This window comes from Pithys albifrons, chromosome 6, assembly GCF_047495875.1.
Source record: "Pithys albifrons albifrons isolate INPA30051 chromosome 6, PitAlb_v1, whole genome shotgun sequence".
Lineage (NCBI taxonomy): Eukaryota > Metazoa > Chordata > Aves > Passeriformes > Thamnophilidae > Pithys > Pithys albifrons.
In genome coordinates, this window is record NC_092463.1 from 41,504,672 (window position 1) to 41,527,941 (window position 23,270).

Genomic DNA, 23,270 nt, shown 5'->3' on the forward strand with positions numbered 1-23,270 from the left:
CAGCAGATGTGTGAGACTTCTCATAGGTGCTTGTATTTATGAGTGCATTAGGCCTTTTTAATGTATGTGCTTGTGTGCATGTGTAAAATTTAAATAAAACTTGATCTGAAGGATTTTGAGACTTTTTTCATGTCTGAATGCATGCAGCTATTTATATAGTGACCAAAAAGATATTTATGTAGTCTGTTTTATTTGTACTTGGTTTCTTTTTTGTGGCATGTGTGCACCTGTTTTGTATGGTCACTCCTAATGCCTGATCTTTTCTCTTTTGTAAATAGCTGAATTTGTTTCTCCGATGTTCATTATTTCACAGTTCAGCTGTTGGAACCTTCTCTTCTATGACCAAGCTGTGTATTTGTTGCATGTTAAGTAAAAAAAGACACCCATCTGAGAGAAAAAAAGGTCCCTGTAAATTATGCAGAGATCATCACTTTGTTGTATTCCTTCAGCTCTTTCCTGAGACCTGTTCCTTGTTCTTTCATTTTTGGTGGCACTGTTTGGCAATGGTATGCTGTAACTACTTTTCATGCTGATAAACACAGCCTTTCTCTACCTTTTCCTTGTCTTGCACAGTATCAGTCTGTTGTCTTATTTAGGCGTATATCTGTTTCTAGAGGGGGATTATCTTCCTGTTGCATGGTTTGCAGTGTTCAGGATATAGTTCAAGATTGGGACCTCCAAGTATGTATAATGAATAACGAAAGTAAAATGAGTCAGGAGAGCAGAGGCTCAAATTTGAAGCATTAGATGAATGTGTACATTATTTTCTGGTGAAATTGAAATAAATTTACCTACTAGCTGAAAAGCAGGAAGCCCAGTTAGGTGCTCCTAAAATTTGTTTAGATGCATATAATCTATGTTAATGGGCTTTCCTCTCTGTTGAGCTAATTTATTCTAATTAAAAAAAAAAGTAGAAACAATTTTAAGGATTAAACCAATGCCAAATCACAACACATACAGAATCCTAATATTTCAAACAGTATGAGTAGTTAAAGTCTTTCAGGAAGTGTGTTGCATCCTTAGGCACTTCCAAGAGAAGTAGCTATCTTTATTCTCATTATCTTTGAAGGAAACATGCCAGTGAGCATGAGCAGGTGATTTACAGAAAGTTGTGGCATTGGATTCAGAATTAGAAATAGGTCTGACATACATGGCTAAACTTACAACTTAAAAACCATTTTGTTTCTGGTTTATTTATGAATTTATCAAAAAGGGGTCAATTATAAAATTTCTTTCGTGGACAGAACTGAGTATGCATTCTAAATATGAATTTAATCATTATAGAAACAAAAATTAGCATTTTCCTATTTTCTCTATTGCAGAGGAAATTACATTGTTTTGTGTTTTTAATAAATCATCATTTGTGAAGTTGGAAACATATAGAGGTGTTACTGCTACACATGAAATTACATGTGACTGTTTTGTATGAAAAGGTCTAGAAATTATACAGGAGGGACATGTGTTTCCTTTGTAATTGTCTTTGTGCTGTAAACTGAGGAAGGGCGGTATGTATTTTCCAAAAAATGTAATTCTAGCTTTGAGAAGTGTTGATATTTTTATTATAGTAACTGTGCAAGTCATCAAAAGGAGTACGAAGTTCTTGGGTTTAGCAAATAAGCAGCAATGTAAAGCAGTCCGTGGTTTGAAATCACACATATATACCTTTATTAATAATATATCTAGATTAAAAAGTAAAATAAAATACAATAAAAAATTCAACAACCCTTGCTCCTCAACTCAATGCCAAAAAGATTTATATGGAATATATTTTTAATTCTTTTTTTTAGTTAAGTATGGAAGTACTGTATAGCTTTTTTCTCGTACATGTTGAACAGTGACAGCTGCATTATTTTGGGCCATCTCTCTGGGAAGTCATTTAGCTGAATGATTGTGAATAGTGATGACTGCTACTTCACTTGGATGACATTACCATAAATTTGATTTAATGAGGCTACATGTCACTAGTTCCCTGTAGTTAGAGCAACATTTAAAAAGCTAGAAGCCTACACTTAAGTAAAAGACCTCATTTTCAGAGATGTTTATTATCAGACTCTGGAAGACAATGTGCGAGAGAAGTCAGACAAGGGCACCTGTAGAACTGTAATCAAGTGAGTAAATGATTATGAGGGCAGCAGTTTTTTGTCCCTTCTCTTTTGTGCTTATTTTTGTTCTATTTATTTTAGGAAGTTTCTGATTCAGCATGCAGCCTCCCAATAGCAGAATATTTTTTGCCTCTGATTTAAAAAAATTCAAAACATTTTGTTCAGCTTTGAAGGTTAAAAAATATAAGCAGGTGAGAAAGGTTACTAAGTATGCAACAACACATTAATTATGCTAGTCCTAGTTTGCCATATTCATACTATATAGTTGGGGTTTTATATGTCTGCAAAGAAAAGAAAGTTGCTTACAAGATTTTATTCTGAGGTTTCTCGGTTTCCAAGTACTTTTGGTGATTTAATGTGTCACTGGGATTTTTCTTTCTTAAAGTGTATTAAATCCTTTTTTCCTTCACATTAGAATGACTGATATATATTTTTAATTAAAGTGTTCATGCTAAAATGATAACAATAATAACAAAAAGCTCTGTGCATTTGCATACATGCAAAGGGATGCCCAGCTCACAACTGAAGTCTTGAAAAGTGTAAACTTGTATCCTTTAATCAAGAAAATAAAATACATATTTTCCCAGTTACTCCACTTCATTCTTGAGAAACAAATTATAGTGTATTGTGGCAGTTACAGTATGCTGATGATGTTGATTGAAACTAATTTAAAAGACAGAGTAGAAAAATTCTGATAGAAAATTCTCTATCAGCTTTTACTGCTTTTATGGTGAAGAAGAACACTAGTTGAATGATTTCAGCCATATGTCTGTATGGGCAGTGTTCTGGGAGAAGAGATGATTTCTTTAATAGGCAGACCATATAGTGGTGCTGTTTTCCTGTGATAGACTCAGCATCCTTAACATCATTTGAAAGTTTTCTGCTATATACTCCAAATGCAGAGAATCCTGATACTTCACTTTAATATTGTAAGCTCATCTGCAGTTTGCAGTTCTTTTCCCATTTTTGCTAGATTGCTGAGTTTATTGCCTGGCTCCGGATTTGATTCCTTCCCTGTAATACTACAGAGGAAAACTTAGGCATATGAATAAATCTAAGCATTTTAAAAGTTAACATTTTGGACAAAATAGATTTAAATCGATTTAAAATTGAAACAAAAGAGCCAATTTTTCTGACTCTTTGTGCATGGTTTATAAAGGGACTGAATAGTTTCTATCAGAAGTGAAAATGAAAAGTTATTTGATTTTTAAGTGTCTTGAAGCATGTCTTGGGTTTTCTTCATAAGGTTACTTCATAAATTCAGGATCTGAATGTGTGGTATTTGGATAATAACCACTTAAGAAAGTGTGATCACTGCTGAGATCTATGTGAGATTTTCTCTAGAATTCTACATAGTGGATTGAAGAGCATAGTGTGGTTACTCCATCTGTGTGTTTTATTCCATCTGATGCTTGTATGTTGTGGGAGGGTAAGAGCAAACCAGAGGAATCAGCATTAGAGGCAGAATCTCTGTCTCTCAAATCAAATGCATAGTATTTCTGACTCGAGAAAGAACAATCTTTTCTTCTAGCAGCTGTAAGAATTTCTAGCAGTTTCTTTGGTTTTTTGTTTGTTTGGATTTTTTTCATTGCTGAGGTCTTGAGGGGAGTGGGTATGAAAAGGAGCCATTAAAAGTGGCATCACAAAGAAAGGGGAATAAAAGATGGTGTGAACTACATTTGTGGTAACTAGAACAAGAAACTTGACATCATTCTCTCAAAACATGGCATTTTCCAAAGGTTTTGGATGGGACTGTCTCCTCTAGCAGACTGTGTAGCATCAAGGAATAAAATATTAATTGAAAACATAAAAAAGAACAACTTTGTTAATGAGCATCATACTGTGTGTGTTTATGAGGTTACCTAGTGATTTGTAATAGACTGCTTATCCGGTCCACTCTAATCTGTTGTGATTTGTTGAATCAATTGAACTGTGTTGAATTTATAAAAAACACAGTCATTTCTTGTATAGTAAAATAAATGTTAAGGAGGAGAGTTTACCTCCACTTTGTCCACTCTGGCGTGGCTTGATAATCTAATCTTCTACATATTGAAGTATGTTTTGTGTGATTGGTCAGTTGTAGGGTTTTTGTGTAGGTTTTGGGAGTGTTTTTTGTTCGGTTGGGGTTTTTGGGGGTTTTTTTCTGGTTTTTTTTTGGGTATGTGTGTGTTAGTTTTACTGCAGCTGTGTGGCTGTTACATTACAGGGCTTGACATTCCTAGTGGTCCCTTCCACTGTTCTTTTGATTGTGTAGACTATTTGATTGGATATAGGAGTCTGTGATGAGCAGTGTTCTTAGGGTTGAGGACGGAGTTCACTGCTCATTCAAATCAGAAATTTATAATCCTTTTCTGTGACTTTGTGCCAGGAGGAAAAATCTCAGACTTCACTGGTTTTGAAATTGACTGTTATGCTTTATCAACTCAGTACCTTTATGGGTTGCTTTGGTTGGCAGTTTTGGCTTAAGAACACATGAGCTATATGGATGCAATATAATTTTTCTTCCTTATTGATGGTTAATAATTCCACCTTTTCCAGGAAATAGCAGTTGAAATCGCAACATATCTAAGTATCTCTACATCCCTTTCTTTTTAAATTCTCAGTAGATAAATGAAGCTCAAATACTGCCTTGTCTTTTTTGCTATTTGAGTATGGCAGTTTGAAAAATCCCACAGTCCTAAAGAAATTAGCTTAACTAGCTTCCTATTAAGTCACACACTAATATTATAGCTTTTACCTAAGTCTTCAACTAATGTTAAGATCCAAGTTAGTGCATTATATTAACATTGATAAGCAGTCACTCTATCAAACTGTATTTCATTATGTGATTCCTACTTGATTTCTGTAATACTGTTCATAAGCTATTATATGAAGCTTGCATTTTCATGAAATGAAGTTAGAAGGGCACACCTTAAAAGTTGACAGAACTTCAAATATGCCATTGATTAGATGCTTTAATTTTCAAGAGGACACAGGCATTTGAAGGTAATTGCAAGTGTAAAAAATACCATCTACTGGTATTTCCTAAAAATTCTCAGAGATTATCCTTTCAAAATACTGTTTTGGCTTTACTCTAGCTGGCAACAAAGTACCACACAGAGAGTCACTCACTCCGCTTCCTGCATGGTGGGACAGGGATGGGAATCAGGGAAAAAAAAAAAAACAAACAAAAAACCATACATAAAAATCCCACAAAGAAACCCCATCATGGGTTGAGATAACAGTTTAACAACTGAAACTAAGTAAAATATGATAATACTAATGATAATTATAATAATAAAATTATAATACTAGTAATAGTAATGATATGAGGAGGTAGTGTTTCATGGAATTCTTTCTATGTGGACCTGCACAAAATGTTGGAACTCCCTTCTTTCTCTCCTGGTAGACTGTTGGAAGTACAATTGTTGTAGTTTCAGAGATAGATTTACTCTCAAGTTATCCATTAGATTTGTGATAGAAAAAGTACTAGTTTGAGGGACAAAAATTAGGAGTGGAAATTTAATTTAATTTATTATTTTCATACCTAGTTAGGCTTTGAATCAGATATATTTTCCTTAAAATGAAAAAAATAAAATGCTGAAGTTATATTGTAGGGTCTTGAGTTTGGGGTTTTGTTTGTTGGTTTGGTTTTTTCCCCACATCTGAATTATTCTCTCCTCCTTTACGCAACTGAATGGACAAATTAAATTTTTAAAAAATATTTTAGTACTCAGAATATTCAGATTATCTTTAAGATCACTTGAAGGAGGGATTTCAGGTCTCCAGGCAGAGATCATTGTTTTTTGGAAAGAATTCAATTTGTTGCAGGTTAACAGAAATTTTTATTTAAAGTTGATTAAATATGAGAGAAACAGAATTTATACTGATGCTCAGATCTGAGTATTCTTGCATCTTTGAAACTAACTTTCATCCTAGAGATTTCATGGAAGACCTCTTTAGAATTTAGGAGGACATCTAGAGGCATGAAGTATGAATGTATGCAGCAAAGCTCTATATTTTACAGAAAGAAAACCTTCTGTTTACTATGTTGATGTGTTGTCCACACATGTTAAAATCTTTCTTAGTTTGTACTTTTAAACATAGTGTTCATATAATGTTTAGCCACCAGCACACTTGCAGCAAGCATGGGTAGAGCCCTTCCCAAATCTTTGTTCGCGAAGCCGAGCCATGGTGATGATCATATAGTGTAGGCATTTGCCTCCTGCATTATGGGTTTTTGGTTTGTGAAAGTGAAGTATATTGTTTTATGGATAGTGCATGCAGAATAAATTCTGTCCTTTATCAGTCTGCTCAGGTATGTGTTTTATATTCTGTCTTTGGTATGTGGTCAGTTAGTCTGGGAAGTAGTCCATTAATAAGCATTTGTTTTATTCTGTACCATGTAGGCAGGTGGAAATTTTCTGTTATTGGATGACATCCATGCTTATTGTAAGAGAACTAACAAACTTGGAAAAATGCCAAAGGAAAAAGCATTCCAACACTGAAAATCATGTTGATGAAATGTGAACTCTGAGTCCAAATGTTGGCTTATTCTGACAGATTTACAAATGAGAAAGTAATTTAAAATCTTGAAGATATTCTGTTTTACATTAGGATAGTGAAGTATGTTCAATAACTGTTCATGTTCAGTGAAGAATTCACATAAAATTTTCATGGAACTGAAGCTTACTCATCCGTTTTAATACAAGATGTATTATAGCAGGATGGCTCATGTGATTTATGACATTTGTCAGCTTTTCAGAAAAAAGTATGCCTTTGTGTGTATCTTCTCTTCAGCTCCACTTTCTCATCCATACTTACAGAACCCGAAGGATTGCAGCAAAGCTAAGAAACTTGTTTGTAATATCAACAAAGGCTGTGGCTATGGTTGTCAACTTCATCATGTAGTCTACTGCTTCATGATTGCTTATGGCACGCAGCGAACGCTCATTTTAGAGTCCCAGAACTGGCGCTATGCTACCGGTGGCTGGGAGACTGTATTTAGGCCCGTGAGCGAGACGTGTACTGATAGATCAGGTTCCACCACTGGACACTGGTCAGGTAAGACTTAATAACTCAGATAATTTCTCCTTGTTTTTTATGGATTCAGTCATGTTCAGTCATTTTATTGTCTTTTTAGTGTTATGTGGAGCATAATATCTATGACTGCAATTGTGTGTGTAAGCATTTTCTACATCTTATTTGTGCGTTTTATTGAAAAAACCCATTTTCCTTATTGAGATATCTCTGCTTCAGCAGAGTTTTTTAATAAAAAAGTTTTATATTCCAGATTTAAATTATAATCCTTCAGCAGTCTACACCTGCATTGTGTGCCAGATATTAATTGAATTTTGGGGGAAGAGAGTATTAAACAGAGGTTGTTGATGATAAAAAATAAAGTATGTTTCAAATATCAAGCAAAATAAATATAAAGTAAATGGTATGCAATAATCACACCACAACAAAATAATGAAATAGCTGAAATAATTCTTAATGCAAACTGAACAGATCTAAAATTCAGGTTGTAAAACCAGTAGCAGTGTTAAAAATGCATTTTATTTGTAGGTCAGGAAGTTGATCCATTCTTATTCCAGGCTGAACAACGTGCCTAGAATAGGTAGATGGACATTGATGTTTGGAGGATCGGATATCTTTGTCCCAAAGTAAACAACATTTATTTTAAAATTCTTATTTTTCCATGTGACTGATAGTCAAAACAATTTCAGTCTTTTCACTTAAACACTGCATACCCACTGCATATAGAAACTTAAAGAATATAAGAAATAGTAAGTTTTACAGATCTGAAATTAACTTACTCAGATTTACAAAATCAAATTTACAGATTGTATGTAAAGTTACTTGTGTGTTTACACATTGAAACAATATTTGCACATTGAAATAACATCTGTGTTCAAAGCTTAAAGATGCTACAAAACTTTGGTTTGAGAGTCCTAGCAGGTTTTTTGAATGAGATTTTTTTTCCAAAAGATATTTGTTAGAAATGATTGAATTTTTTATAAGGACAACTAGGAATGAAAAACTGATACTGGGAACTCCAAATCTCCAGATGAAGTTTTATTCATGTTTGACTAAGTTAGCAAGTGAAACGACCATCTGGCCATGGTTCTTGGCAGACCACTCTCTGTGACTTTAGATGCCATTAGTTTTGTGAGCAACTATTTAGCATAATAAGCTGGAAACCAGTGTTCTAGTGCACTTATGACCACATGGCTTTCAAGACTATATATTTTAATGAAAATCTGTTAAAATAGATTGTGATTTCCTGCAATACAGGCTCTTGCTGATAGAAGCACAAATAATGTTTCCTACAATTTCAGTTCTTTTTTTAATTTCTTTTTTCCCCAATTAGTTTCTAGAGCAGGATGAATGCATTGAAGTCTGAATGCATGAAATATCTTAATGTGATCCATTTTTAAAAAAAATAATGGATGCCATTAATCTGAGTTGATGTTCTAGAGGTAGAAGACATTCAGCTATGAAAGATGATCTTTCTAGAGTTAGCCTACTGATTAGCCACACAAAGTGTAAACTACTAAATTCTAATCTTCTGCTATGGCATGGTCACTGAGGAAGAATGATAGTGACAATTGATCTCTATTACTAGCTTCAATATGGCTTCAGTAGGAATCTTCACTGGATTCTTAGTTGCTGGTAAATTTGGAAGACATTCTATCTTGCTCAAGATTTCTGTATATTTATGTCTCCCTAAATTTATATGGATTTTTATTTACTTATAAATTTGTTTATTTTATTCCCTGTATCTTTGCAGGGACAGATAAGTCTGAAATTCTTAACTTTAGTTAGCAGCACACATTTAATTTTTTTTCTCTGCAAATTCTGAAATCAGCATGGGATTTTCCAGATTTTCAAAAGAAATGTATAAAAGTGCATTGACGTTTATAAATTTCCATTTCAGTGTTTCTTCTAGGAAGTATACTTACTATGCTGTATATAGGGATTTTTAATAAAAAATGTTTTTTATTTGTGTGTTTCCAAAATATTCATACAAAGGAATAATTTTAACACGATTTTAATGTAAATTATAGAAGTAGGCAAAAAGAAAAGTATATAATCTAAAATAATTGCTCTCATGTAATTTGCAGACCTGCATAGATAATAGTTCAGTAAAATGTGCTTCATGACAAAACTGTTTAAATCTGTACATATATCTGTCTTCTTTTTAATTAAATTGCCTCTCTATGACATTTTATTTTATTAGCAGTGCAAAATTTGGAAGTTTCTGAAGTTTATCTTCAGTGAAATAATTTAGATATTACTATCTTCTACAAAGAATTAAGAGGCTTATTTAAGCTGAGAATACATATGTTTATGAAATTTTGTTTGTCCAGTCCTCTCATAACTAGGCATAAAAGCTAAGCTTGCTTTAGAAATTTGGGAAGTAGGGTGAATTTTAATAAGGAACCTGGTATCAGTCTGATAGCAAAAGATTAGTAAAGCATGTTCTTATCTGTGCAGAGAATTAGGGGTCATCTCAGCTCGTGTCATGCCTGGCAGGAATTGTTCTTTGTGTTTGATGTGGTATTTCTAAAATCAAGTTCAGCTTTTCCAGCTCAAACATATTAGAAATTGAGAATTCTGTTCAGAGGGTTTTTGTAAATACAGCAGCTATTTTACAGTCTGGCATAGTTTTTAATTTTCCTTTATTTCATTCTAAAGGAAATAAAATCTTAATAGGAGATGGTTGTATGCATGCTCTTTTTAATTTTAAAATTTTATCTTGCCTATAATTGCATCTTACTTGTAGTTCATTTTTCCTGTGATATCTATGGTCAAAATCTTCATTAATAATTTAGTTAGGAATTTTTATAAGAAGCATGAATGATTTCCTAGTAATAAGAGCCAAAATACAGAGAAATTTGTGAAGGTGTTTTTATTACAGAATTAGATAGCCAGCTTCTGTTGTCATTGCAACATGATAAAACAGAGTAGCCTCCTCTTACCATTTTTCAGTTGCAAAATAACTAAATAAAAGAAATGGAATCATACAATAAATGGAAAAAGAAAACAGATTAAGAGAAAGGACAGATTAATGTACGGTTAGAAGTAATATCTTCATTTCATGATGGGAATGAAGGGATGTGGAGGTAAAGAAGGCATCTACATGTTTTAAATAACAGTATGTGCTCCTTCCCATAAGGCCAACAAACCAGTAAGATGAAAGATAACTTGAAAAAGAAACCTGAAACAAGGTTTCCTGTAGTTACCCTTGCATTCTGATTATGCTGCCTCTAGCTATGGTTTGATGAATTAATGCTTTTAAGGAAGGGATACCCAGAGGGGAAAAAATGGCAGAGCTCTTCATTTGTTGATAGTTCCAGCTTTTAAGTATTAATTGAACTATAATCTTAAAATATGAATTAACTAATATGTTTATATGTATAATTCAAGAAAGAAGATGCTGTGGGTACACAAAATGAATTTTTAATTTATTAAAGCCTATCAGGCAACAGTAATCAAAAGGACTAAATAAAAATTGCAAAATCAAACCATAAAAAGTTGTGCAGAATTAATTGCAATAAATAAAAATTTCATTCCATGAACTAGATATTTGTTGAGAATAGTTTTTCTTTTGTGTGAGTCAGATGAATATTTAGTATTGACCTAAAAAACCCCTTAACTTGCATACAATTGTATGAATTTTGTTGTGCTCCCATGTTTCAATCTTCATTATAAAATCCTGCAGAAAAAATGGATCCATTTCTGTTTCTATTTACTAATATAATTTTTATACAGTGACTTTCATTATTTACATTTTCATTCAAGAAAATTCCATTTCTGTGAAGCATACTGGAGAATGGTGATTTGAGAGAACAGAGCGTAACACCAATATCTGTATTTTCCGTTTTTCAGTTGTGTTAATCTTGAAATCAAGCTACGGATACTGTGTAGATTTTTTTGTCCTTGAGATGCCTTGTAAGATGCTCTGTATAAAGACATTTGTGTGTGTAAACATGTAAATATGTTTGCGAAGTGGTAACTCTTACAAGGACCTTGGAATTTTAATGAAATAGGTCTGAGTTTTCAGAGCAATGCAATAGCCTAAGGGAGCAAAGTGTGATCCTTATTCATGTCTAAGTGGAGGGTTATTGAGTAATAGCAAGAAGTTATTTTTGCTTTGCAGAGCAATGATAGGCTGCAGGACACTGTCTTGTTCTGTTATCTGGCCTTCAAAATGGATATTGTAAAATATGAAAGGATTCTGAAGAAGTCCTACACTGATTCAAGGCCATAAAAATCTGCTTTACAGTAGGAGATTAAAGAATATAATTCAATTCTAAAATGAAGCAAGTTTTAAAGGCTGGTCCTGCCACATTTTATAGACACATGGTAAATGTTTCTACTTTTAGACAAAGATGTGGTTGGACAGTTGGAAATGAGGTCTGTTTTTAAACAACAACTTGCTGCTGCTCTTGACCCCTATTTTGGCAACATGTCCAGAAGCAGAAAAGCTTGCATTATTTGAACTTGGAATTACAGGAGATACAGTCATTTCTTGTAACTAGATTTATTTCTGTGGGGGTTTTTTTACATGTTTGCCTTTGGTTTTTCAGTGGTTTTGTTTTTTTTTGTTTTGTAGCAATACTTTTAATATTGTCTTACAACTTGTGACATGAAGTTCCCTTGTGCAATCCCAAATCTACCATACTAAACTGAATTAATTTGTATTTTAATAAGTTCATCATAAAATACATCTGTGTGCTCTTTGATGCTATAATCAATCAAGCCCACCAACTGAATGTTGATTCTAATTAAGTCATTTACATAGTCTAAGTGTACTGTTGATTCTCGTTTAATTGTATGAGGAATTACATAAAGTCTCTTCTGTTTAAAATAATGGTGTTCTTGGAGGTTGTTTTCCATGTCAGCAGTACTTTTTTAGCAGGATGGGAGAAAAGTGGGGAATACTTTCCTTTAAATACAGCTGTTGTTAAGTCAATTTTCTGGTGCCAGACGTTAGAACGTGTGTATTTCATTAATGTTTGATGTATATAACTGTGCTATCTATCCAATAATGTTCAAGAAGCATATATGTGGGGATTTTATAAAGTGAGTTCTCCTTATGTCATTGTTAATTTAGATTAAGATTTGGCATCTCTATAGAACACACCTGACTGATAATAGTTCCATGCATGGGCAGGACCATAAGCAGACTGGCAAACACATTGTTCAATGACAATTGTTTAAGTGTGTTGAAGTGAATGAAGAGAACCTAAATGTTCCCACTGAAATAATTATTTTTGAAATAGCATAGACTTATTTCCCTACATTTCTTGGTAAGGGAATGCTAAAACACTCCTGTTATTTAGAAATCTAAGGAGAGCATGGAGGGGGCAAAAAGGATTCTTGGCTTTGTTCTATGCAGTGGTAATAATTGATCACGTATTTGATCACAGATTTTCTGCTGTTCTTATGAAATATTACCTCTTCAAGCATGACTTTTCCATTTTCCTAAAAGATTGATGTTGCCCCCAGTGTAGCAGTGAAACTGCTACTAGTAGGTTAGTGATTAAGTGCAAACTTTTCTCATGAACATTAAAAGTCATAGATGATAAATCACAGATTGGTAAGCAAAGTTTCCATTACAAATTGTAAAAAAGGTTTTTTACTTAATTATCACTGTTCTAAGAATTGTTTAATAAGCAAAATGCTACAAATTGGACTACTATTAGAGTTCATTTGATTTAAGGTAACCATACTGCACTTGAAAAGTTGTACTGCCACATGCACAGTAGGGAAGACTGTTAGTGTCCTTTGTGTTCAAATGAGAAAAAACTCTGGTTTTTTTGAATATGAAAAGACAGCATGAGGTAAATTGAGAGTAAAATTACCTCCGAAGTATGTTAGATCTCAAGCAATCTTCACAAAGTTTCAAATGTTAATCTGAATTCTTTGTTTGGCTGCATAAGTTTCAATCCAAACTGAAACATTCTTAGATTTTTGGGGAATTATAAACTGCATTCAAATTTCAATTTACTTTCTAATGTATTATACTGGTCATTACAGTGTTGTGGTTAAGTAATACTACCTGCTTTTAATTAATCTTTAAACAAAGGTAATCTGAACTGCCAATTGTGGAGTTAAATTCCAGTCATGCAAACATTTCATCCAAATCCTTCCTGCATCTTGAAAGTAGCTAGCACCATTTCCAGGTGTAAGACAATCCAGAGCAGCTTCAGCACTGTGGGTTATCACCCTGATACTTGGGAATGTATCAGTTATTATGGGGGTTGTTCTTTCTGTTAATGCAGGTACCATTAATTCTATATAGAGACTGTAGTGCAAGGCTGGACATTTCATTTGTTTCAGTATAACTTCACCAAATCCTATAAAGTTTTTATCTTTTTGGCTTTGAGTAATGAATTAAAACAAACAAAAAACAAAAAAGCCCCTAAAAACAAACCAAAAAATGTCAGCTAATTCTCAAGATACATTTTTATATAGATGCATATTGAAAAGATGCTTGTAGGCAAATGATTCTGAATACAGTTTTTTCACCATGTGAAATAACTGAAAGCTACAATAAGAGTTTTAAGGCAGAAATACTTTCTTGAATTTTATATATCTATGTCTCAATCTTTAGGCTGTCAGACCACTGATTTCTTTCTAGTGTTGTGAACAGAGAAAAAATTTGAAAAGCTTCATTTTATTGCATTTGTCTCCTACCCACATTGGAAGACACACATTTATTTTGTTAACATATCATATCAAGCAATAAGTATTTAATATTCAAAGAAAAATATTTACTAGAATAGAGTATTTCTGGCATTGCATGTCCGTAAATGCCATTGTGTTAATGTTTTCTAGAGAAATCTTTAGAAACTATTTTCTTTTATCTACTCTCACATAAATACTTTGACAAACCTCAACAACACAGGTATTTTGTTTGCAAGTACCCTTAACTCCTGTAAGAAATAGTAGTGGGTTTAAGTTTCCAGTATTGTGCAAATTAATAATAGTTTAGTACTATAATAGTTATGGATAAAACATATTTGTATGTGATTTATCTTGGTTTTTTAATTAATACTTGCATTACATTTTCCCCTATGACTGAAGACCAGAAAAAATTCCTTTTCCATTATTTCAGTTACACTCTTGATTTTCCTCCTTTCATGTTGGTAGGCCATATAAAATAGAAGGCATCCCTGTTTCTTTCAGATGGATTGTTAAGGTGACGTGTGCCTTACTGCTATGAATTTCAAACAATATACCAGATTCATTGTCTCCTGTTTTATTTATGGCTAACTAAAATGTCTTTTTGTCTACACATACCTTGAGAGTTGTGTTCCATCTGGACTTGCATATGGAGATACTTTTACTAATTCATTGAAAGATGAGTCTTACAACTGTTCAAATTAGGGCAAGACTGGGAGTTATAAACCACTAGCTCAAAAAGACAGTAAATATCTTGTCTAAACTGGGAGCACCTCTCCACTAGATGCTTGGACAGCCAACTGCAAATATTAAACTCCATTCTCATGACCGGTTGCAAACTTCTAGGTCATGAGATATGAAGTATTGTCTGTATGCTGTCTTGTTTTTTTACATGCTTATACATGCTTGTTAAAGGCTCCAGTGTATGTCCAATCCACATATTAATGCAAGAGATAAGTCGGGAAGCTGTTGAAGGATTATTATAAAAGTAATCTATCTTCTATTCCAGAAAGAATAACCTGATATACAAAAAAAGTATTTTCAAGTATATAGTAATTAATGTTAGACTGAAATGGAGAATAAGCTTCAGCAGAATTATTTGAAATCAAATCCAAAATTAGTCTTTCTTCAATATTGCTGTAAAGGTCTTCTTTATGTTTTCCTAAGTTATTTCAGCTTTCTCTATGTAAGATCTTACTTTTAAATTGTCAACTCTTGTTATTGTTTACTTGAATGACTTAGCTTGGATAACATTTATAAAAGTTTATATATGCATTTATAAATGTGTATTTACCTCTGCAAATACATTTTATATTTTCTGGTAGCCAGGGAATTGGAGCTCCTCTTAGGCAGGTACCCCTTTCATATAGGCTGTTGAGATGTAACAGGGCAGTGTTCAAAAGCAGTTTAAATATATAAAGATAAAAGGAAACAAATTACTAGTAAGCTTCTTGATTTTTTCTTAGTTTGATGGTCTGATGACTGTTATATGAAGTCAATTTGTACAATCATTTCACCTGTAAACTTTCCAGCTGGCATGCTGAGTATCTAAACAATTGAGGAAGGGAAAAATCTTTACTTTTTAATGTTCTCTCAAAGTGATGTGACAATTGCCACAAAAAACCCCTTCTAATAAGTGATGAGAAGTTTTCAATAGAGTGAAACAGAAATATAGGTCTTTATAAAACAGCTCTCCTGAGCTTGCTAAAAAGGGAATGGAAGCTCTAAAGGCATCAGTAGGTGCTATTGCTATAGTTTTGTTAGAGAGCTATTCCAAGTCTAGAAATCATTACACTCAGTTCAGGCTTCCATTAAGTCCAAAAGGGAAAACATTTACTGAAATCTCATCAGTCTGTGGTTCTGATTGTGGATAGGATTTTCAAAGAACCAGAATGCCATGGGAAGATAAATACTATTGAAAGCTACTTGCATTACAAAGACATGTTGGTTGTTCAGGAGCTCTGGAAGTTAAGGTTTTTACCGAAGCGAAAAAGCTATCATTAAAGTTTTACTTTTTAGGAGGGAACTAATAAAATAGTATCTTTGGCAGAGAATTATTTTAGACAAGTGTCTTGAGAGAGCAAAAGTTTTGTTGTCATGCTTTACCTTTCTATCTGCTCTTTTTCTTTTTAATCTTAACTTAGTACAAGTTCTGAATATTAGATAAATTTTGGCCAAATTTAACCAAGAGAAATAGTTCTTGTTAAGGTTGCTGAAAAGTTATCAAAATAGACTCTGTGTGTATAGAGACGCTGAAGTCAACAGTCAGGCCTGTGGGCAAGTGAGAAGCAATGACTGATCACAGATGTCACTTTTTAACAGGCAAACAGCACAGAGAGTGGTAGTGGTAAGAGACATGAGGGCAAGTGAAGGTAGATGCAAAAGTTGTGCAAGAGAGGAGAGGAAAGGATGCAGGAAAAAAGCCTTGTGAGTGCTGGATTGAGAAAAGTAATAAGAGGCATGTTGGCATATTTGAAAACTTCTGTTTTTTCATTCCTGAAGCTATCAAGAATCAGCCTCTTGGGATGACAAATGGGACAACACTATCCATATGGCATATGAAACCTGGGTATTTTCAGGTTCTTTAAATCAGAATTGCACCAAGTGTATTCAACACCTACCTGCCTTAAAAGGTTTGGTTACATAAAGGATGATTAAAAAATTAGTAAGTGGAACACTAGTGAGAAAGTAATCAGAAACCAAGTTCAAAATTTTTGTATGAAAATTGTACAAAGAAAAATGTTCAAATGGCAAAGTAAGCTTATCTAAAATGACAAAATTCCAAACGTTTTTCTGAGCCAAGCCAGCGTTTTTCAGACTTTTAAGAAGTTGACATGAAAGATACAAATAGCAAAAGGTTCTAAATGAGCTTTAAATTAGGAGGACAAAGATTAAATCTGAAAACTAGACAGGCAGTAAAGTTACACCAAATAGTGAAGAATCATGTAAGTCCTGAGGGCTGTAAAGTGATTAAGACACATTGGGATACTATATTTTAGTATGGTTTGCCATATATGCTGAGAGCTTTCCTAGTTATTTCTGGCCAATCCTTTCTTCAAAACCTTGAAATGGCCCGTGGAAATTTTTAGAAGCACATTCTTATCCTTTAAATAGGATGGAACAATGTATTGGGTTAAAATTGGTTTAGAATTGGGCTTTTTGGAGTTGAAATGTCAAACAGTAGATTAGATGATGGCTCAGCTTTACCAGTAGCAATATTTTCCAAATGACTGTCTTTACACACCAATGTATTTTTCTAGTGATAGAATGAAGTTTAAAAGCTTGTGAGTGATACTGTACTTAATAAAAAAGCCACCTTTTTAATATGAACCTTTGCATCTCTGCTTTTTCCCCTCAAAAAGTTTGCAGTGAATTTCCATCTCTAACTTATGATTGGAGTCTTTTGTTTCTCCTCTTGGCTAAGATTGCTGTTGCTTCTTTTGCAACCCTTTTCCTAGCCTGTCTCAGTTAAGGGGGAAAGGATAAAAAGAATGGAACCTCAAGTATTCTTTCATACCATTCTCAAACAAAAAAAATCTTGTTTAAACTTCTGCCTAATACTTCACATCTGCATCAGATTTAGCACTTCCCTGTCTTCATCCTGCCTTTATTTATTGCAGCCTTCTGAAGTCATACTAACAAAATATTATGCATCATATTATAAGAAGACTTAAATGCTCACTATTTTTACTAAATTTATGAACTTTTACTATGTATTTTCCTGTACGTGTGATATAATAGAGGATAAAAATAAGAGTTCACTTCTTGAATTAAAATGATCCATGCCTGTAGTACATATTCTATGGGAAATTATTTCAAAAATCCCTTTACAATGATGTTGTACAGTGCGGTGGTTAAATATTAACATATAGATACATCTAGGAAAACAGATTTTCCAAATCTAGTAGAAATTAATTGAAAATATACCTGAGCGTAACAAACGTTCCTTATTTAAATAACTATGTCTCAGGCAGTTACTGCTGAATTTTGGCTAGTCTTGTTATGCACACTGGTGTTAATGTAGCATTCTGGCAACGTATGACTTAATGATGCAGTTATCATATTTCTAGGACTTTGTCTCAAGTATACAGAAATGATTTTTAGTGCATATGAAAGTGTTCCAACCTTTGGGATTTTTAACTGTTCTTAAACTCTTTGACTTGTTATTCCTGCACTGAATTGATTTTTTCAGCCGTAAGGTTTACTTGATCATCAATAGTTATGTGAGTTTGATTTGCTTATATTTAAAGCAGTTTTCTTTCATGGCTGGTGAGCACTAAAGGGAGAACTAACCATCTTTGCCAGTAAACCCTGGAGACAATGAAAGCATTACTTTGGAGGAGATGACTACGCTAGAAATATTACCTGAAATGTTCAGTGCTTCAAAAATGTAATGCTTTGTTTTATGTTGTCATGTGTTATAATTTATTTCACAATATAGCTTTGAATTGTGAATTATGTAGACACTTGTATTTGTGTAGTTTGTAAAAACTCTTAAAAAATGCTTAGTGGCTATTAAGCCCTGAATGGAAGGGCTATCTAAACTGTCTGTCCCATGCTGTAGTTAGTAATTAAAGGATAACAAATTCTTACCTGAATGTACATCTCATGCTTATACAGTGCTTGTGTTTTCCTTGATCTGTTTAATTTACTATTTATCGTCATAGTTTAAGTTCCTCAAGCCAGGAATTCTCTTTTTCTATCAACAAAATAGCTAATTCAGTGGTTGTAATGATGTTTGAAATGCTGATTTACTGCAACAAAATGTATTCAAAAAAGCAGCAGAGTCATAATTAATTTTTGTTAACAATTTCTTATGCCTTAAAATATCTGTTTAATTTTTAAAGAACTGAATTTGAGACATTTTAGATAATGAGTCTGTCCAAGTAAGCCTTAGCACACAGTAGTGGTGTAATTGTTAATAAAAAGGAATGAGTAGATAAACAGGTATACAGTTTGTACTTTAGTAACTACCAGCTAAGAAATCAAGGATCTTCAATTTTGTTGTACATGAGTGCATTGTTAGATACAGTTCATATATAAATCTAATCTAAAACTATGACTTTTGTTAGATTTTTTTAATGCTATTTTGAAAAAGTACAAGGGTTAGGTTATCTTTTTGCAGTTGAAGACACAGATTAGCTGATATGTTTGGGATATTGTTTGCCGATGGTAAAGTTCATTAATAAAGTAAACTACTTGACTCATCCTAGTATGTATTTTAAAACAGGTGAGGCTAATGATAAGGATGTTCAGGTGGTGGAACTTCCCATTGTGGACAGCTTACATCCACGGCCACCCTATTTACCCTTGGCTGTCCCTGAAGACTTGGCTGATAGACTAATTCGTGTACATGGGGATCCTGCAGTGTGGTGGGTTTCACAGTTTGTGAAATACTTGATTCGTCCTCAGCCTTGGCTAGAAAAAGAAATAGAGGAAGCCACAAGGAAACTTGGTTTCAAACATCCAGTGATCGGGTGGGTATTTAGTTTTCTTTTTAACTGTCTGTGCTTTAATATGTGTATATAGTGGTTTCTGTTCAGGAAAAATTGTTGTACAATGACCATCCAAGAGCCTCGAGTATTTTGTGGTGAGAATGTGATTTCTAGATCAAACTATTATTATTTTTAACAGTGCATAATAAAACTTGATTAGAAGTACTTCTTCAGCACACTTGTCTACCTGCAGTTGGACTGATATATAAAAGACAGCTCAATAGAAGGTTGTTTAACATGTCCTTCCACGTCTAGTAATACAGAATTTCTTAATTTAGTTTCCTTACAGCTTGTATTTCAGACACTTTACTGTCTGGGTCTTCTTTTCAGGTGCATATAGTTCCTACATTTTAGGAAAAAATTCTAAAACTTATGTTTTGCAAGGCACAACTGGCTACATATGAGCATGGTGCATGCCTTTTGAGTGCCTGCTGATGATTTCACAGTTGTTTCTCAGTGGTAACTATGAATTGGAAAGGTCTGTATGGGCAGATAGGGGAGAGAGAAGGACAGTTGCTGTGGGCAGTAAAGAGCAGCTTGTGGAAGAAAGGTTGCTGTCATGTAACATGAAAAATGTTGCTACTGTTGTGCTAGTCTGCAGCTACTGCTTGCTTTGCCAGAATTTTCCTTCAATCCTTAAGCTTTCTTTTTGAGGACTATACAATAAGTTTGTCCAAATGTTAGCTGGCTTTTGACCAGTGAGTCAGTAGGCCTCTTCACTGGTGTATCTGAAGACTTGTTAGGTTTCAAGAAAGTTGAAAAGATGCATTTATAACTACCTTCATTCAAACCATGCATTGTAGTTTGTGTCTGAATATATCCATGATGCAAATATTCCTATTTTCATTCTGAGCTGTATTGATCAAATATTATCTAGCTACAACAGATAACCTTCTGCACAGAAGAAACACCTTGTGTGCTATAATTAAATGTCCTTCATTCTTTTCTTTCAGTTATCCTTTGCCTTCCTTGGAAGATTATTATATTGCTTTCAAAAACAGACTTACAGCTAACTTCGTGTTGTCAGTGTGTCTTGATGGACGTGGATGACTTTTAATCCTTCCTTATTTTTTTAGGAATTCAATTTAATGCATATTCTAAAAGCACAGGCATGAAACTTAGAGTTAAAATTTTATTTCCTAAAGTATGTGTAGTATTTGTAAATTTAATTCCTTTTTTCTGGCTCTTCTCAGTGTTCACGTTCGAAGGACAGACAAAGTAGGAACAGAGGCAGCATTTCATCCGATTGAGGAATACATGGTACACGTTGAAGAGCGGTTTGAACTTCTGGCTCGCAGAATGCAAGTTGACAAAAAGAGAGTGTATTTGGCTACAGATGACCCTTCATTGTTGCAAGAGGCAAAGTCCAAGTAAGATGAATTATATTACGTTTGTTCCTTCCAGTTAGCTTCACAGTTCTGACACTGTGCACACAAGTTGTAGCAACATTTTTTTCATCCTTTACTCAATTCAGATTGCATTTCATTTTCCAGTGATTTCCATTTTTCTTTCAGATGTGCCTTTTTTGGATTTTTTTTCCCAAGTATATTTTTCAAAGCTTAATGTTAAAAATCTGAAAGAGTTGAGCAAGATACCTGTGACTATTTAAAAACAAACCAGTGTTGTAAAAGGGAGGTAAAAATATAAATAATAAACACACCAAACTTCTTTTAAAACATACATATTAAAAATAAACTATTTATGAGTATTGTAAAAACTGGTTAGTATATTAAGAAATTTCACCTGTCCAAAAATACCTTTCTGTGAATATTTGCCAGAGGAATATTTATAAGTTTGTTGAAAAACTTCTTATGACTTTCAGAAAGATTTCTATATTGACAATTTAGAAGACTTTCATCCTACATGTTGAATAGTTTTAAGTTTGTCCTTAAAGATATGTGGGATTCTTTATCTGTAACAATGTCACTGTCCTTTTTTTTTTGTCTTTGTCCTCTTCTAGCTCTCTAGAATGTGGATATGCAGTGTGCATTCATTTACTCCTAATATGGCCTCTATTTTCTTGTAAATTTGTACTTTTAATTAATTATTCCTTTTTAAAATCCACGTAACTCAATAGTGGCAGTTTTTTGAACTGTTTTATCCTTGGTAGATATTCTTGGAGAAATATGTAAGATAGCATACTGGCTAACAACTTTTTAGCGTATACAAGGTAAGCAGAAAATGCTATTTTCTCTTAGAGGAATTTTCTACAGCATTGAAAATCTATGTGTTTCGACTATGCTATTCCTATTTTCATATCTATAAAGGGCTGCTGTTTAAAATTAGCGTGTTTTGTAAAAACTAAATGAACATACACAGCTCCAGATGATGGCAACCTAATCCTTCCTTTTTTCTACGTGTAGAGGCAAGAACAGTAGCAGAAGCAATTATAACATTTAAAGTGAAAATCTAAACAATGAAAAGACAGGTAATACAAAATTAAGGTTATAGTATTTAATTCATGATATTGTCCTACATAACTTTAATTACTATTTGTAACGTAACAGAAGTAACTATTTCAGTAACAATCTTACTTATGCATTTTTCTTTATTTTTGTTTACCTTTCAGTCCTTAGCTCTCTTTGTGCATAATAAGGAGATGCTCTTCCTACGTAAACATATCATCTCAAGTTTTCAATAGCAACAAAAACTAATTTTAGAATTGAAACTTATTCAGTAAAACAATACTGAATTTTATTAAGCATTGCAGCTCAAGTCCATTCCAAATCAGAATCTTACTGCAATATGATAAGATACAGCTTAATAGTACAGCATTAATTTTGTATGTTTTCTTAATGAAAGCCTCAGAATCTGTAAGTAGTGAGGAATTTTTTATATGTTACTGCTGAGTTTTCAGGTCAGAGCTTACACTGAAACATGTACTTGCAACGTACTGTTGCTTGCAATCCAGTAGAAGACATTTGAAACTTACTGTGATTTCACAGAAGTAAGGAGGCAATTTGATGTTTTGCTATTTAAGGGCATCTGAAGGCAGGTTAAGGCTGTGTTTTGGGAATAAAGAAGCTTTTCTTCCTCTTCTTGTGAAGTCAACTACAAATTAGTTTACACTTCTGACCAAAAAAATCTCATTGAACTACCAAGCTTTGATAAAAACAGCTGTCACAGTGCAGTAGCTTATTTGGTGCAATAATATTAGTAAGTATTAGGTATTATATCTTTCTATATGAGAGTGATTGGCTGTCAAACAGCGTTGACATTTAAATAATGAAAATTTAGCCAACATTGACATAAATAGGCATATTGTTTCTATTAAAAGTATTTTAAACTGGTCATAGTCATGAAAACAGAAATGTTTTCAGGAACATCCCTTGCAATTAGCTGTCTACCAACTGCAACTACAATAGTAAAGATAGTGGTGTTGCTACTATCAGTTTGTAGAGTGCTTTTGTTAGTTTTATTTCTGAAAGAAGGAAAGAAGTGATATGTTTTCAGAATTTAGATGATGTAGAACAGCTTGAGTACAGAGTTCAACAGCTGTCATGACTATGGGATTAAAGCATTTGACAATTTCTATTAAGCAGAGGTCATGGCATTTGTCTTAGGTAGGTGATGTGTTAGCAATGGTGTACATTGCTTTTTCTTTGGCTGATTTAATAGTTTTCAAATGCAAATTTTTGAATGTCTAGTATTTGTATTTCTACTCTATAATACTACTTTACAGTATCTTTGTTCTTTAAGGTATTCAAAATAATACAGCTGAATATGCACATAAATTCTTTAGAAACCGTATTTAATATATTTCTGGTTTATATATGAATCTTAGGTCTTGTTCTCATGTATATGAGCACAAAAATTCAAAAAAATCACATCCTTCCTTCCAGAATGTTTACCTATAAAATCACCTTTATCTTTTTATTTCTTTTTTTTTTAATCCACCATTTATCTACTTCTGCAATAGCAAGTTAATTTCTTTTCTCCCTGTGTACTATCTGTAGTTTGGCTAACCCTCCCCACCCCACCCCGAGTCATAACAGGC

General features: G+C 33.3%; 1 protein-coding gene across 5 annotated transcripts in view; it reads left to right on the top strand.

The window, feature by feature from the left end:
* FUT8 (fucosyltransferase 8) overlaps nt 1-23,270 on the top strand; it is a 116,415-nt gene that overhangs the window by 81,804 nt on the left and 11,341 nt on the right. For all 5 annotated transcript variants that reach the window (XM_071558597.1, XM_071558594.1, XM_071558598.1 and 2 more), the window contains 3 exons: nt 6,908-7,145; nt 19,009-19,255; nt 20,467-20,643. In XM_071558597.1, the coding sequence (XP_071414698.1) occupies nt 6,908-7,145; nt 19,009-19,255; nt 20,467-20,643 (662 nt within the window). The remainder of the gene's footprint in view (nt 1-6,907; nt 7,146-19,008; nt 19,256-20,466; nt 20,644-23,270) is intronic.